Source organism: Lates calcarifer, linkage group LG16_LG22 (assembly GCF_001640805.2).
Source record: "Lates calcarifer isolate ASB-BC8 linkage group LG16_LG22, TLL_Latcal_v3, whole genome shotgun sequence".
In the NCBI taxonomy this organism is placed as follows: Eukaryota; Metazoa; Chordata; class Actinopteri; family Centropomidae; genus Lates; species Lates calcarifer.
Genome location: NC_066848.1, coordinates 790285 through 805579, shown reverse-complemented (window position 1 = coordinate 805579; position 15295 = coordinate 790285). Strand labels below are relative to the sequence as shown.

Here is a 15295-nt window from a genome sequence, read left to right as displayed (position 1 = left end):
GCTGCTGCAGTGTAATCCAATGGACAATGGTCAAAGTCCGTCCACTGAAGTGCTTGTTTTTGCCACTGACAGGTTCAGATTGTTATTTTAATTGTTATGGATAGGACAGAGCTTTATCAGAGACTACGTAAGACCATGACAAAAAAATACTGAGCACAGAGCTGAACATGCATCTTATGTGTTTTTATTACTTCAGAAGAGAAGCGTCACATGGTAACAGTACCAGACCTCCATTGACAAATAACAGCTGAATTTTTACCTATGGAGCAGAATAAGTCTAACAAGGACTGTAAGCTGCCTGGAATACCGTATGCTGCACCTTCCAATCTGGTCTTAGTGGTGTTTGTGTGATATCATTAGTTACATTGCAGCAGCTGTTCGGTGGCTGGAACATGAAGATCAATCAGATAACTTTACTCATCATCTAAAGGTGCAAATTTCATATTAACAAACAACATGGAGCTCGATTGCTTTTCAAAAAATATATTTTAATACAGACATTTTCATAACCAGCGTGCATCTATGAGCTATAAACCCATGTAGATCAAACTCAAGACAGAGGTACTCATGACACAGAAACATACAGCAGAACAAGTCTTGACATGCCTTTGTAAGTACAATACAACAGACAGGTGGAGCGGCTTGATACTCAGGGTAGTGAGGTGAGGAATAGGAGGTTTGACCCATCTGTACATGTTGGAGGTGTTCCCTCCCCTCGTCAGCATGCAGTGCAGTCTGTGATCCTTGTACTAAAACGTAGCACTGGTTTGTTTGATTTATATCCTGTCTGATCTTCAGGTGAAGTCGCTGTTTCCCCTGATACACTGTACTGATCTTCAAGGTGAAGTCGCTGTTCCCTACACACCTACTGTATCTACAACTGTAGACGGGCCTGTGTGTGTGTGTGTGTGTGCAGTAGTAGGGAGGCTGGAGAAAGGTTAAATGTTTTGGTGCTGACTGGTGAAAACGGTGTGTGTGGATGCTTAGACAGAAAGTGGGTAGGAGTCGCTGACCAGTTGTGATATTGATAAATAGATGTTCGCTCATGTTTTCCTGGGGATTCTCCTCTCAGACGTCTCAGTGTCTTGGAACTATTTTGTTTGCTGAAGGTGTATTACTCCGTATATGAGCCTGGACCGTGGCCCTCACTGGAAGCTGGACCATAATGTAATAATGGTCTGTGGAGGATGTTCACATGTTTGGTTTTCTGGCTGCTGCTGCTTCTCATTTGTGGATGAAGCTGCTGGCTCACTGTGATGATATGCAACCACAGGGCTCCCTGCCTGGACTCATGTCCACACATTAATGGACCTCTTCAGTCAGTAACTGTCATGTTATGTCAAAAAAAGCTGCACTGAAACGTGAAAGTACATTTCTGACAGGTCACTTGTTATTTGACTTTAGGTCAGAGGACAAATCATTGAAGCCGAACTTCATCGACAGATTTATGCTCGGCCTTGTTTGTTGATTGGTGTAAACTTCACCTGTAACCTAAACATGTTGATGGATATTTTGCATTTTACAGCTGCACCAAGAGACAGGTATGAAAAAAAAAAACAGTATTATCCACTTTCAGCTAATGTGTTAGCAAACAGTCGCCAACTTACGCTCAAATATGGAGAACCAGAGGAGTGTTAGGAGTGTTTCCAGGTGTCACTGTGATGGTTCAGTGTAACAGGGAGAACAGAGCCTCTGTCAAACACCTGTTGTTTCTCTGTGTAACTGTGGTTTCTCAGGTTGGATCTCCCTCTAACTGAGTGAGAGTCAGCAGCTTAAACTGCTGGAATCAGACCCAGAGAGTTCAGAGTGAAGCTGAACTGGAGATCAGTTCAAAAACCAGAGTCCATCTCTGAGATCCAGCTCCAGTCAACAGTTTTCTGTTCATGGAAACCACTGAACCGCTCAGATTCAGAGCAACAAGCGAATTCATTACCACTGGAGACTGCAGGGGGCGCTGCTGCTCAGTGAAGTTACATTGTGTTGCTTTGTTTCGTTCTCCACTGTAAATATCTGGCTCTTGTTTAGTGTTGTGCTTTATCTGTTCACCATTTGCTGCTGGGCAGTTCGCTCACAGTTGGTTTATTAGAGTGGTTTTTGCTGAGATCAGCTACCTGCTGCTGAAACGGGCTGAAAGAAACACATTGATTAATGCAGGTTTAAGTTCCATAAAGGTAATCTAAAAGGTTTTAATGGTTAACAACAAAGCAAAGAGGCTCATGGAAAATGCTTCTTAATTCTGGGAAACATGTCTGTGAGATAGAAGCTAACTTGCCAGTTGTCATCACCACAGTTTCATGTTGTTACGCTGATTATATCAAGGCATCACAGTTCATTTGGCGCAGATGCATTGATGTTTAAAGAAGCTAAATGTTACCTCTACCAGACTGGCCACACATGACTGGAACACACACTCAGTACACGTTGCAAACAGACACCATACTCTTACTTTTTTTTAAACAATCACTGTGCAGCATAGAGAATACAACAGTGTTATGACAGATATCCAGTAATAGTGAACAAACATGCACCACAGAGTCAAGTAGAAGACATTTTAACACTCACTGCTACAATATCTACTGTAGCTAACGCTGACATGCTCACCTGTGTGACAGTGTTTAGCTTTAATATTGCTGTTGTCCTGTGCTAACAATGGGAATGCTCATTGCTTTTGTACATGGCTCCTCAGCGAAGTCACTGTTGTGCTAGGATATTTATTGGTGCATTGTATCATCTTCACAGTGCCTATAGAGAGCTTATTGTAACACAGGCAGTGAACTGCAATCTGTGTGTGTGTGTGTGTGTGTGTGTGTGTGTGTGTGTGTGTCAGAGCTTGTTTCACTATACTTGTGCGGTCCGACAACTTTGTGTGCGTGTGTGCTACTGTGCATGTTTGTGTGTTTGTTGATCCCCTGCTGGCACTTCATGAATATGTTGCCCTCCTACATCAGCAACAGAGGCCACAGGAGACCGGCATCTCCAAGTCCCATTGACCATCTTCGCTTCAAGATGAAAGCTTTGAGCCAAACTAGTCTGCGCGGGGTAAACTAAAAGTAAAAGTATCCAAATTCAGAAGACCGCTCCGTCCATTTGACGAGCGGAGATGAATGACAATGCGATGCCAAAGTACTGAAACAGCATAGAAAAACAACGCTTTCTCTGCAGGCACCGTCGCAGGGCTTCAAAGGAGAAGGCGAGGACGAGATGAAAGGCTGGATGCATTGTGGTATTTGAAAGACACTGGCTAGCCCTGTACTAACTGATGTCAAGGTTTGCATTTTTAGCAGTCTCTTTTTTCATGGGGATATGAAGGCGGACACTATCAAGTCGAATCAGGTGCCCTCTAATGTGACACACCAGCAGGTGTGTTATCATGGTCAAGAGAGCATCCAAGATATTCTCTGATGTCAGGACACAGTCCAAAGCAAATATTTACATTATATTCTATTACATTATATTATATTCTCTTCTCGTCCCCACAAACATTGAACAAACTACTGAAACATGCTGCAGCACAAAACACTTTTTGATGTTTTGTCTCTGTCCTTAATCACGTTTGCAAGTGAAATATTAAAAAATGGGCTGTAACCCTTCAAAAGTCAGCTCTGTTTTCTACACTGCACCCTCCATCTCCCCCAAGACATGAACAAAGTTGTGTCCAAACAGTTTTGGAAACGCACTGTATCAAGATTACAGATGGTTATGATGGACTACACCTACTGCGATGAGGCTTACTGCTACATCGGACACACTTTGTTCTCTGGGATGGGCAGCTGAGCAAACGAGCCGCAGTCGGTCGGAGAATCATCAGACCTGGGTGACGCAGTGCCACCCACAGGGATCCGGGCTGCAATGGCTGACATTTCCCCCGTTTGACTCTCTACAGTAATTCCAGGTCGCTCTGAGGTCTGGTTCAGGTTGCTGTCCGGTATCGTCCCCATGCCGGTGAAGAGTTGGATTAGGCACTTCCTGAACTGGGCAGAAAAGAAAGCAGTTTAAAGCAACATGATGTAACTCTTAAACCTTCAGAGTCACTGTGATGGTTCAGTGTAACACCTGTTGTTTCTGAGTGATAGTCAGAATCAAGGAAACTGACGGGAGTATCAAGAGTTAGAAACCAAGTTTGATGAGTCTGATACACTTCCTGCTCCAGAAGCAGGGCATCATGGGTAATATACACCCTTGGACTGTGCTCAGACTGCTCAGACTCAGAACTCAACTGTATTAATTACCATTCAAGCTTGAAACAAGCTTAAAATCATTTGAAATGACAGTGTTTTAGGTGCTGTGTCTTCAGGGCTGTTTTAGATACTTCTTACCTCTCATTAAACTCTGCATTGAGTGATGTGCATTAGGTCAATAATTCCTGAATATAAACTCTTTCTACTGAGAACAGTCAGAGATCCAGTGTTACACAACATGCAGTTGTGTCTGTATTGTCCTCTCAGACGCACATACATGCACACAGTGGCAGTGACAGTGATGCCCTGTCAATAGTTGTTCTTGGAAGAACGTAGCCGTTGTGAGCCCGTCCTCACTAATAGCCCCACAATCATTGGTTTCCACATTATGTCAAATCTAAAAACACTAATTGACCTTTTTCAGCGTTGGAGCTCCCACTCTGTGAAGCCCTGGGGAGAAATCATGACTCCTGACCCTTAATGACCCGTCTGATCTAACACGCAAGCCTCCTAACTGCTCCCCTCAAGCCAGTAATGCTTTTCAAAGTGTGGCTCTATGACTTTGTTCACTCTGGGACCTTAAATATGCTGTTACCCCCCCTCACATACAGCACAACACTTCCCTCCACCTTTTGAAAAATCTATAGTCGGATAGTGGTCATGGTTTTACTGTGTGGCACCATGTGCTTGAATGTTTGTTGTGAAGGAGAAAAGTTTCATTAATTTTCTTTCTCTTTCTGACCAGTTTAGTCTTAATTTTCTTACATGCTTTATTTTGTCTGCTCTCCAGTTGATCCAGCTGTGCAGCACTGACTGACCAAAGCCAGTTTAAGTGTCTGGTTAATTGGATTTTTGTTGAATGGTCTTTCACAGATCGCAGGGGGCTGTTTCCCTCTAAAATGTTATGTAACTCGGGGGAGGGGGGGGGGTCACAATCAAGCACCAGAGGTCAGCTGACTTCTATAAGCAGCAGCAGTTTGGCTGAAGCAGCCGGAGCTCTGTTCTTATTTACATCCAGTCTGTGTGTTAGTGGAGACGCTGACTGACCCATTTAAACAGTGAACGGCTCAGAACTGGAGCAACTGGACGGATGTGCAGCTCCCTGGTGAGGAGGGGTCTGATTTAGATCACATATACATACAGTTGGACTCTTCCGTTTCCTGAAAATAGATCGCTTTAAATTGTACTGTAGGCAAGTCTCATATTTGGTCGTGTTTATCATAACCTGCCTTGACAGTTTTAATGCCCACTATACAGGCAGGACTGTAAAGAATACTAATGAAAAAATAAAACCTGTCATGTACGGTGAAAACGCTGTGGAAATGGTGAGGAACACATGTTAACATGAAAAGGTTGTTAAGAGAATTCCAGGAGGCCTCAGTTTTATATGAACTTCGTACAATGGTGACTTGGTACATCGGTAAATTGGACACAGCGTGCTCCTGTTTACGTATAACAGCATAAAGATGGTGAGCAGACGGCCCTGAAGTATTTTGCTTAAGGACACTGAGCTCATTTCTGCACACAGGAACTGTTTGCACCAGTATCAGAGTCCGCTGAGTTAGCAACCTCAGCGCTGAAAAATGTGAATTTTAAAGATTTCAGGATTTGGATTGCGTAATCACACAGTGGAGATTCGTCTTTTACTGTGTTTTGTGGCGTTTTCTTTGCGGGGAATCTGCCATTTTAATTTAATGATCACCACCCTCCACACACGCACTGACACTGTCACTGCATCCTGGGCTTAGCACCGCTGAGACGATTCTGATCGGTTTGAAGAGACACAAACAAACCAGAGAAAGAATGATCATCCAGCACTGACACTGGTCCTGCTATGCAAGACTATTCACACAACTGTCAGAGCATTAATGATGGAAGCTGTTCTTTCATTTCCAAGCTTTTGATTCAGTTGCTGTTTGACGAAGTCCCAAAAATACTGTACAGTTACTGCCTGAACTCTGCATCATAATTTCCTATCGCGGCTTAATCACCAGTGAAAGAAATCCTGTTGGCATCTCTCCAGAAACATTGCTGTGTATCGCCACCAGACTCCATTAGTTTGTTGTTGTGTGGTACTTAAGTATCTGATTACTTCTTCCACCACTGAAAGTCACACAAAAACACAAACTAACAGATGGAGGCAGTGGTATTCCAGCAGCTCCCATGTAAAATTCCTGTTTTTGTCAGTGGAGTCTGGTAGAGATATTTAGTGATGGTCAAAGAAAAAGCCAGTGGCCTGGTGCACTGTTCTCGCTCAATACTGCACCAATGCCAAACATTTTTATCTCAGTAAACATCACCTTTTAATCAGAAGTAACTTAAATGGAATCTAGAAGAATATGGACAGGCCTGTTAACCACAGATCCTCTGTCATGTGTTGAAGAACTGCACATAATCACTCTTTCCTAATGGCTGCTGTCATGTAGTCAATATTTGGACACTCAGCAATGATTACCCAAACAGTGTGTGTCTCACCTACACTGAGGAAAAGAGCTGGACACCATAATGTAAAATTAAACAAAGTAAGTGGCACGAAAGAATGTCAGTGCCGGCCCTTTCACTATTTGCCTTACAAGTCAACCATAGGTGGCTAATGTATTTTTTAACAACAGAGGGCTGCATGGACAATTGTACTCTCTGGATTTCATATTTCATTTATTCATACACCATGCATTATTGAGAGACAGCCGAACACCCAACAACAACAGAAAAAACATCTCAGTATTCTGCAGCAGCTTCCACGGTGTCTCAGCTGTGGCAGAGGAGGGAATTTAACTACCAACCATCTACATTGCTGCACTGCACTGAGCACACCAGATCTGAGAGGAGAAGGTACCTGTTTGTTCATGAAGACGTAGATGATTGGGTTGTAGACAGCGGCTGTCTTGGAAAAGAAGGCGGGGATGGACGCCAGCCTGGGATCGAGTTCAATGGTTGGATGAGCTGTGACCAGTATGGAGAAGACTGCGTACGGCGTCCAGCCCACCATGAATGCAATTATCATGACCACCACCATACGGGTCACCTGCCGCTCTGGCTTCCTGGCGGTGGCCAGACGACCATGAGACACCTGGAGGAAACAGGAAACTGTAACTAGAGCAGTTCATCTGTTAGGATTCAAGGCTCACACTGAAGTCTTTTAATAAAAACAACCAATACATCCAAGCTTTCAGATATTTTAAGGTTTTTATTCAGTTATTCTTAAACGTTTAGTTTCACATTTTTGAGCCTTTGAAACGGTTCTTACTACGATCAAGCTCCATTTTATTCAAACTAGTGAGTTTCTCTTTTTCAGGCAGGTCACCAGCCGCTCTTATTTAATGACAGGGAGTTTCCCAGATATACTTAGTGTCTTAAATGAATAATTCAATCACTAAAATAAAATGAAACTTCTACAGAGCCCCTTTCAAAATATTTCTGCGCAGCTTAAAGCAGCACAATGTAACTTCACTGAGCAGCAGCGCCCTCTGCAGCCATGACTGATGATTGATCCTGTCTGAGCTGTTCAGTGGTTTTCCTCAACTGAAGCTCACACTGCTAATCACAGCAATAAGTTACACCTCCCAGACTCAAGACAAAGGGCCGATGGCAATGTGTGAAATCTGAAAGCGCGCCTCATACAGATGTTTTCTGTGTGTGTTGTGTGAGAACCAACCTTCCTGAGCTTCCGGAGGAGTTTTCCATAGCAGAAGAAAATCACTCCGAGAGGGAGAATGAAGCAGGTGGCGAAGAAAGTGATGATGTAGCTGTGATCCATCATGTTTGTTGAATACCTGTTCAGAGACGATCGGAAAAGGGGATTTAAAAATAGATTTGTCAACCATTACAAACGGTTTTTAATAGGTTATAGTTTACTGAACAGAAATGCAGAGTTTGACTTTGATGATTCACATGAGATCAAGCCAAACGGTTTATTTGAGAACACTTGAGTGTCTCTTTAAGAACAGAATGGTTAACACTTTTATAATTTCCCAGCTACGAGCTGTCTGTGAAATGTCATTTTGACATTCAGCAGCTTTTATCTGGCTGCAGAGGAAGATGACAGTTTTGCACCTCGTTTGAGCTTCAGTTAAAAGGGAAATTTTACAGCTGAGACAAATCTCTGTGGCACAATTAGCGGCCCTGAGGCCTCTAATTTAGTCTAATTATGTTATTTCCATGAGAATACCTACCAGCATCGAATGAAACAAGACTCAGATTAATTTGTAAGGAAATACCTGGCAGACAGTGGTGTGTGTTTCTGTGTGTGTGCACCTTAATCCACGTTTGTGATCCTGCAGTCCTCATGCAAACATTGTCACGTGACTCATATGTGAGGGATTTGTTCAGTGTAACTGAACTTTAACTCAACGCAAATGCTTCCTATCTTATCTCCTTTAGCAAAGAATACACTGGACCTTCCTTTACAAAAGGAAAGGAGATAATGCTGTCCCACAATTCCTTGCAGCAGCAGCATTAAAAGCGACACACAGTTGTAGTTTCTAGCATGTACATGTAGAAACAACAGAGCTCCTATTTTAAACTTGGTGACCTGATCCAAAACCTGTGGAAAGGCTTCATGATTGGCTGAGCTCCAAATCCAGGAACAGATTTCCTCTCGTTCAGATCCAGTTCTTCATCACGAAGAACAAACACTGAATTTCTAGTCATCATTATTTCAAACCATCCTCTCTTTAGGACGTGTGATTCTGTTGTGGACAGGAAGAGAGTTGCATCAGTTGCTTGGAACACCAGACAGAACAAACTCTTCTGTTTCTGTAGCAGCTCCATCTTTTGGTCAAAGTCATTTTAGATGCACAGACTTAATGAGCCGCTTCTGTCTGTATAAAGCATTTAAATCATCTCTCAGAGCGCTGTCACCCACCAAACTGTCATTTTGTGATGAGGTGAATCACATGAACTGTTCCAGTGAAATCTGTCAGACAATTCCAGAAACTGTGGAGTTGATAGAATCAACCAACCAGCAGCAGCTGCTGTGGCCCTTTTCACCCTCAGCCCACTTCACTGTCAGAGCGAATCTCCTCGTTTACACTGAGGAGGTCAGTGCTGCTGCACCTGTTTTTTAAAATACTCCCACCAGGGAACATCGAGTTGTGAAATGTTTAAATTCAAGCACTTATTCACTTGAATATTTAATCACCCTCCATGGATCTGGCTTGTTCCAGATCATCCCTCAGATGCTGGATCAGACTGGGATCTGGGGAGTTTGGAGTCCAGACCTTGGACATTTCTGAAAAATGTCTGGTGCAAAAATGAACACTGCATATTAAAACTGACTGCTTTGTCTCTTTTGTGATTCTGGTGGTCTCATATATATCTATGTAATGAATGCCAGTGTCTCTGCTTTCAACACTTAAGAGCATCAGGCCATCGTTAGTTTAATGAGGACATGGGGAGGTTACTGATGTCCAACTCCAGAGATTTGGGCCGGCAGTTTCCATCTGTGTGTCTTTGTAATAAATGTCTTCCACAACAGCCGAGCGCTGGAAGGGATCTGAAAGGAAGTCAGCAGCATACCAGCAGCAGATTGTATCCCAACCCCTCACCAAGGATGCAGCCACCTACCTCTCCTGTAAAATCCTCTAAAATTCAGAAGCCTCCATTTGTGCTTTTTAACATTCAGGAGTCGTCCAGCGCTGAATATTCGCATGTAGCCGGTGATAAAACGATGCACATAAATGAGGTATTTAAAATGCATCAGGCTGGACCTCACTCACCTGTGTTGTTTGTGCTCCCGCTGTTAAATGTTTTCTGACAGGACTTTTGCAGTGTGCAGCCAGAGGTGGATCGGGTCATCTGTGAGATCACCTTATGGGATATCTCCATACGGTATATATATCTCTCTTAATTGTATTGTCTGAACCATTCGTTCCCCCCACGCTTCATCTGACCAATGGTTCCCTTACAGGGCTGGAGGCAAACTCCCAGCCCCCCTGTCTGCACGCCTTTGATCAAAGCAGCTAAACAGCATTACCCAGGTGGCACCCTGAGGGCCAAGGTTAGAGCCGACCTGGTTCTTGACTTTCTCCATGAGACACATTTTACACAGTCTGAGCTAAAACAGTTGAAGCAGCATTTTAGATCTGAGTGTAGAACGTCAGTGATCTTTATCTGTTTGTGTGGAGGAGAGAAATAATGAACGCAGAGTATTCATGGGTTAAAGGTTAGGATGAACCACCTGGGTTACACTGTATCTGGTATTTAGGTTAGTATTAGGACTTAATTTAAACCTTCAAATACCTCTGTGTAATGTAAATGGATTTCTCATAGAGATGAGCACAGAAAATTATCACCTGACTCTGATTCCTCTACAGAGCATTTTATCTTCTTTAAGCTCCTTGTTTTGGTTTTACAGCCCTGTACGCCACAGACAAAATTAGTGACCAGCTGGTGAACAAAGCTAAACAGCCTAATGTTTCCCTCAGGAGTTGGTGGAGACCAAAACAGAGCAAAAAGACGACTGAATATTACTTTCAACATAGTCTGAGACATAACTCCAAAGTAATGCTGCTTCTTGTTTGTTGGTTGTGTAAACAGGTAAATGTTTGCCAGTACATTTAAGCTGTTGTGTTTGCAGGTTGTTGTGCTGCCACCAAGTGGCCAAAAAGATGAACAACTGCACATTCACATCACAGCAAGAGGGTTCTGGGTTTGAACCCTGGTTCAGTCACCTTTCTGTGTGACGTTTACTCCGGCTTCCTTCTACAGTTTAAAGACTTACAGATCTGTCCAAGATGTACCCCACCTCCTGCCCAAAGTCAGCTGGGATCCCATGACCCTCAAAGGATATAAGCAATGAATGAATGGCTGGGCATCAAAAACATCAAACATCTGATGGTTTTTCTGTCAGTGCAGGTTGTAAAACGGTTTTTCCAGGGTTTTGAGACATTATGCTCTGAAACCTCAACACATCGGAGGTCAATATGAGTTTGTTTGCACTGATCAAAACACTAAAAATGATTTCTCTCCAGAAACAATGTCCAGGTTCCAGTCAATAATCAAACCTCACTGTCCCCAGTCTTCACTGACACGAAATCTCAGGTAGCAAGAAATGGCAATAAAAACCATCGACGGGGAGAAAACAGATGTTAGTGGTTTGTGTGGATTGACCCTTAAAGATCAATTTGACTCTTTTGTCTGCTGGTTCAGACAGTCACAGATCTTTGAGACAATGAAATGCTCATTTCTTACCAGTCGGGTTCACAGGTGGTTCCAATCTTGCTCACGGTGTATCTGTTCCAGCCCAGCACCGGAGGGAAGGTCCAGATGAAGGAGAAGGTCCAGACGAACAGCAGACCCAGGACCGCATGCTTCGCCTGCAGCCGGATGTTCCCTAGAGGCCGGCAGATCACGAAGAACCGCTCGAAGGACAGAACAGCCAGGGACCACAGGGCCACGATACCTGAGGCAGACAGGAGGTCAGTGTGTGGACCAGTCACTCAGCTCTGAGGTTATTTATCTCACACAGTAATAAACCTGAAACACTATTCTCTGGAAATGTTTGAGCATCTCTTTTACATTCACATCTGTGAATCTCACTGCTTTAGTTTCTGCACCGGTTGGATCTTATCCAACTGGGACTTCCTGCTCTACACTTCCCCCTGTAGTGTGACCATACATCTTAATGTCTGACAGTGTCCCAATTCTGTGCTGTTACTAGAAATAGTTTAATGATCCGAAGTGAGTGCACTAGGCCGCCTCCTAATGGGCTAAAAAAAAACCTTAATTACCTACCTCTCCACAGCCAGGAACAGTTAGTGTCTGTCTACAGAGAGAGGTGGAAGCCAGGATGTTCAAGTATGTCACACATTTTTAAACAAATAAAATAATGCTGTGTTTGTGGACTAAAACTGACTGACTGGCCTGACTGCTTTTACCTGTTCAGTCTTAATGTGTTTATCTGTGAAGCTCAGGTGCACGTGGACAGAAGAAATATTTAAATATAGAACCCTCAGCATCCATCCTGCTCATGGGGAAGAGCTAGCTTAGCTTAATCATTTTCTAATTCACTCACACACACACACACACACATTGGTGATACCAAAGCAACACAGCTGTCAGTCACTGAAACTGCTGTCTAAAATTGGAGTGGCTCTCCACCACAGCTCCTTGAGCATGTGCGCCTCACTTCAGTGGGTTATTGATTATACATCAGCACAGCATCCTCACTGATGATTTATCATGTCTCATGTTCTCTGTTCACACTGTGCTAACAGAATGTGTTTTGTGTTCTGGTGCAGCTGCTCTTTGCCCTGATGTGTTTGTTTTCATACACTTCTTAATCAGACCTGATGAGGCTCATTTAGGTGGTAATTCAGTGCATCACATCACCCAGTGCACCAGGATCCTCTGTGGAGTTTATCCATGTGAATTCATACAATAATCCCTCTTTGATTCATTCATCATCTCTGGGTTTTAGCTGTTTTCTAGCATCTAAATATCTTGTCCCCATTTTTCAGGGAAGTTCCACCTCTGTGTTGCAGGAAAAACCTGATCACATTCACACCTGGATGTACAGTACAACACAGTCTGATCAGCTGGCCACTGAGCAGCTCCACTGGAGAGAAACAATTTCCCCTAGTGGACAATAAAGTCTAACTAACTCTGTTTGGCAAAAACCCAGGTGGAACCAAACCTGCCTCATTAAACTGCCTCGAGTTAAACTGTTACTAAGTGACGGTAATTTGATAATATTCTCACAGAATCTGCTGAAGCTCATCGTTGTCTCATATCAATCATTGTTTCTGTTTTACGGGCTGTAAGAAAGACATCCTGTGACTTCCTGTGTTATTCCCCTGGAAGTCGTCCAAGTTGCCAAAATGAGTTCGCACAAACCTCGTTACCAAATCCAATAAGGAGCCTCTCTGCCCGACTTACAGGAGGATTGTGTTTTCTGTGGATGTTGTGCGAGCTGCTCGCCACACATCCCACTTCAGGAGCCTCTTTACTCAGTGGAGCTTCAGTGGAGGCTGTGAAACTGATCCGCTGACTTAATTAGATGTTATTGGTGGTCACGGTGTTGGTAACCTACTTATGGCGAGTCGTGCTCTATAGTATGTGAGGAGGCTTCTGTCCCACTCTGCTGCTGTGAGCGTGGCTTTGAATTCTACCTTAAAGACTCAGTGGGTTTTATTTCTGATCCTCCAGTCTGTCTGTCGTACCACTGTCGTCTAACAACGTTTATTTGTTTAATTTAGGATAAACTGTGCTCATCGTCTGAAACTGTGAGCTCTGGGTTTTAGTTTTCCATTACACTTCCAGAGCTGCATTATGGGGAGTGAGTGAGTACATTGTAAATTTGACTTAATGTTCTTAAACTATTACTTCAGTTTCCTCACATCACTAAAGTGAGTGATATTTAGCTTATTTTGCATGAACAGTGTTTAAAGAACGCTCAGAGAAACTGATCTTCAGTCAGTTTTTTGGTTTAAGTTAAACCACAGCTGCAGTGGAACTGATTTGTCATTTTATTCCCCTCCCTCCCAGCTGCCTCGGTTTATGAACAGATGTTTGTCTGGGAATGCTCCATGTGGAGCTGCAGTTTATCTATTAAAAGCTCCAACACTGACACCTACAGTTATGGCAGTTGTTCCTATGCATCTCTGCAGTTACAGAGCACGAGGGTGAAAATGTGTGAACCTACCGAAGAAAGTCACAGCGAACCCCTCCAGGGTGCAAGCCCACCTCCCCAGGAAGAAATAACCTCTGGCGTTTGTCAGGAAACTTATTAGTCCACCGGTGAGAGAGACCAGAAAGTCTGCGATGGCCAGGTTCACTATGATGTAGTTGAGGGGCTGTCTGAGCTGTTTGAACTTGAAGGTGACGAACATGACCAGGAAGTTTTCGCTCAGAGACAGAGAGGTGACCACAAACATGAGCACGGCCAGGATGGTGAAGTTCCACGGCGCGATGTTCTTAATGGGTCCGTTAAAGGGATCATCAGTGGCGGGGAGTTCAGCCGCCACCGTGTAGGAAACCGCGTTCACCGACAGGCTTAAAGTATCCATGGTGCTCGGCGGGTGGAGGCTGCTCGCTGGTGACCCTACCCGAGAGAAAATCCTTCTTCTCTTCTTCTCATTCTCTCAACTTCACGGGGGGGTCAGGTGGGGGGGGGGTCACTTCCAGGCAGCCGCGCTCACCGGTCCGCGGTTAATCATGCTGCCCGCGCCGCGGAGCATCCTGCGCGCACCGGGACTCTTCTCTCACAAAGTTCTGCTGTTGAAATCCGGCTCGTCCGAGGCGCATGGTGGAGGCAGAAATCCTGAGCGGAGCTGCAGAGTCTACATGTGAGAGCGGAGCACGGAGGCAGCAAGTGCATGAATGACGGATCAGTGGCATGTTGGAAGCTCTTTTATAGGCGGCTCCACGAGACACGGCAGGACGCCGCGCGTCTTCTTCATGTGCGCGTCTTTGCGCGCCGCGCGCACTGAGGACAGCGGTCTCCAGACCTGACGCACAGTCCGGCTGAACCCGGCAGCTTGTAGCTGCGATCGATCCCACTCTGTGCTTTTACCACGAGCCAATAACCCCCCCCCCCCCCCCCCCAAAAAAAAGTCCTGATTGATACAAGCGTGTCTCTGGTTTTAGGCGCGCTCTGGAATCACAGTTTTACACCTGGTGGCTGTTTAGCGCACAGGTCATCAATCATGTGTAACAAGCTGCACACTGTACCTGAGTTCACCTGTCACACATTACCTGCAGCTTTAAGGGACGTGTGGTTAATTAACCTGGAGCAGTTAAAGCCTGGATTAACGGTCCAGCTCTGCTGTTATGAAATCTAATAATAATATAAACCGTCTCACTGCTGCATGATCATTACAATGAATGACACTCTACTGCAGCTGAATGTGGCTTCAGGAGCTCAACTCACACACACACACACACACACACACACACACAGCAGCAGCAACACACCACCACCTGCAGAAATGATTTGGAGATTATTTAAAGTTGCATGAGAGGATGTGACACTGAGCAGTTACACCTAAAGAGGCAGCAGGGAGAGAGACAGGAAACAATGCTTTTTAAATGTAAGAGTCAGTCCACTCCTCTTCCTTCACACCTGTCACCATGCTGATTCACTGTCTGACTGTTGCCTGTTTCTGGTCCTTAATCCA

At 44.3% G+C, this 15295-nt stretch overlaps 1 protein-coding gene across 1 annotated transcript; it reads right to left on the bottom strand.

The window, feature by feature from the left end:
* Positions 1-835: 835 nt before the first annotated feature.
* Positions 836-14510, bottom strand: valopa (vertebrate ancient long opsin a). The gene is made up of 5 exons (XM_018687264.2): positions 13822-14510; positions 11370-11580; positions 7834-7951; positions 7015-7248; positions 836-3971 (listed from the first exon to the last, which is right to left on the bottom strand). The coding sequence occupies exons 1-5, from the start codon at positions 14183-14185 to the stop codon at positions 3735-3737; spliced, it is 1164 nt and encodes a 387-aa protein (XP_018542780.1). The 5' UTR covers positions 14186-14510; the 3' UTR covers positions 836-3734.
* Positions 14511-15295: the final 785 nt, after the last annotated feature.

Coding starts and splice junctions, on each gene's coding strand:
- valopa (XM_018687264.2), bottom strand. CDS start 14,185: ATGGATACTTTAAGCCTGTCGGTGAACGCGGTTTCCTACACGGTGGCG. Junction 7,952..11,369: donor ACCACCTGTGAACCCGACTG/GTAAGAAATGAG, acceptor GTCTCTGAACAG/GTATTCAACAAACATGATGG. Junction 3,972..7,014: donor ACGTCTTCATGAACAAACAG/GTACCTTCTCCT, acceptor TTTTCTGCCCAG/TTCAGGAAGTGCCTAATCCA.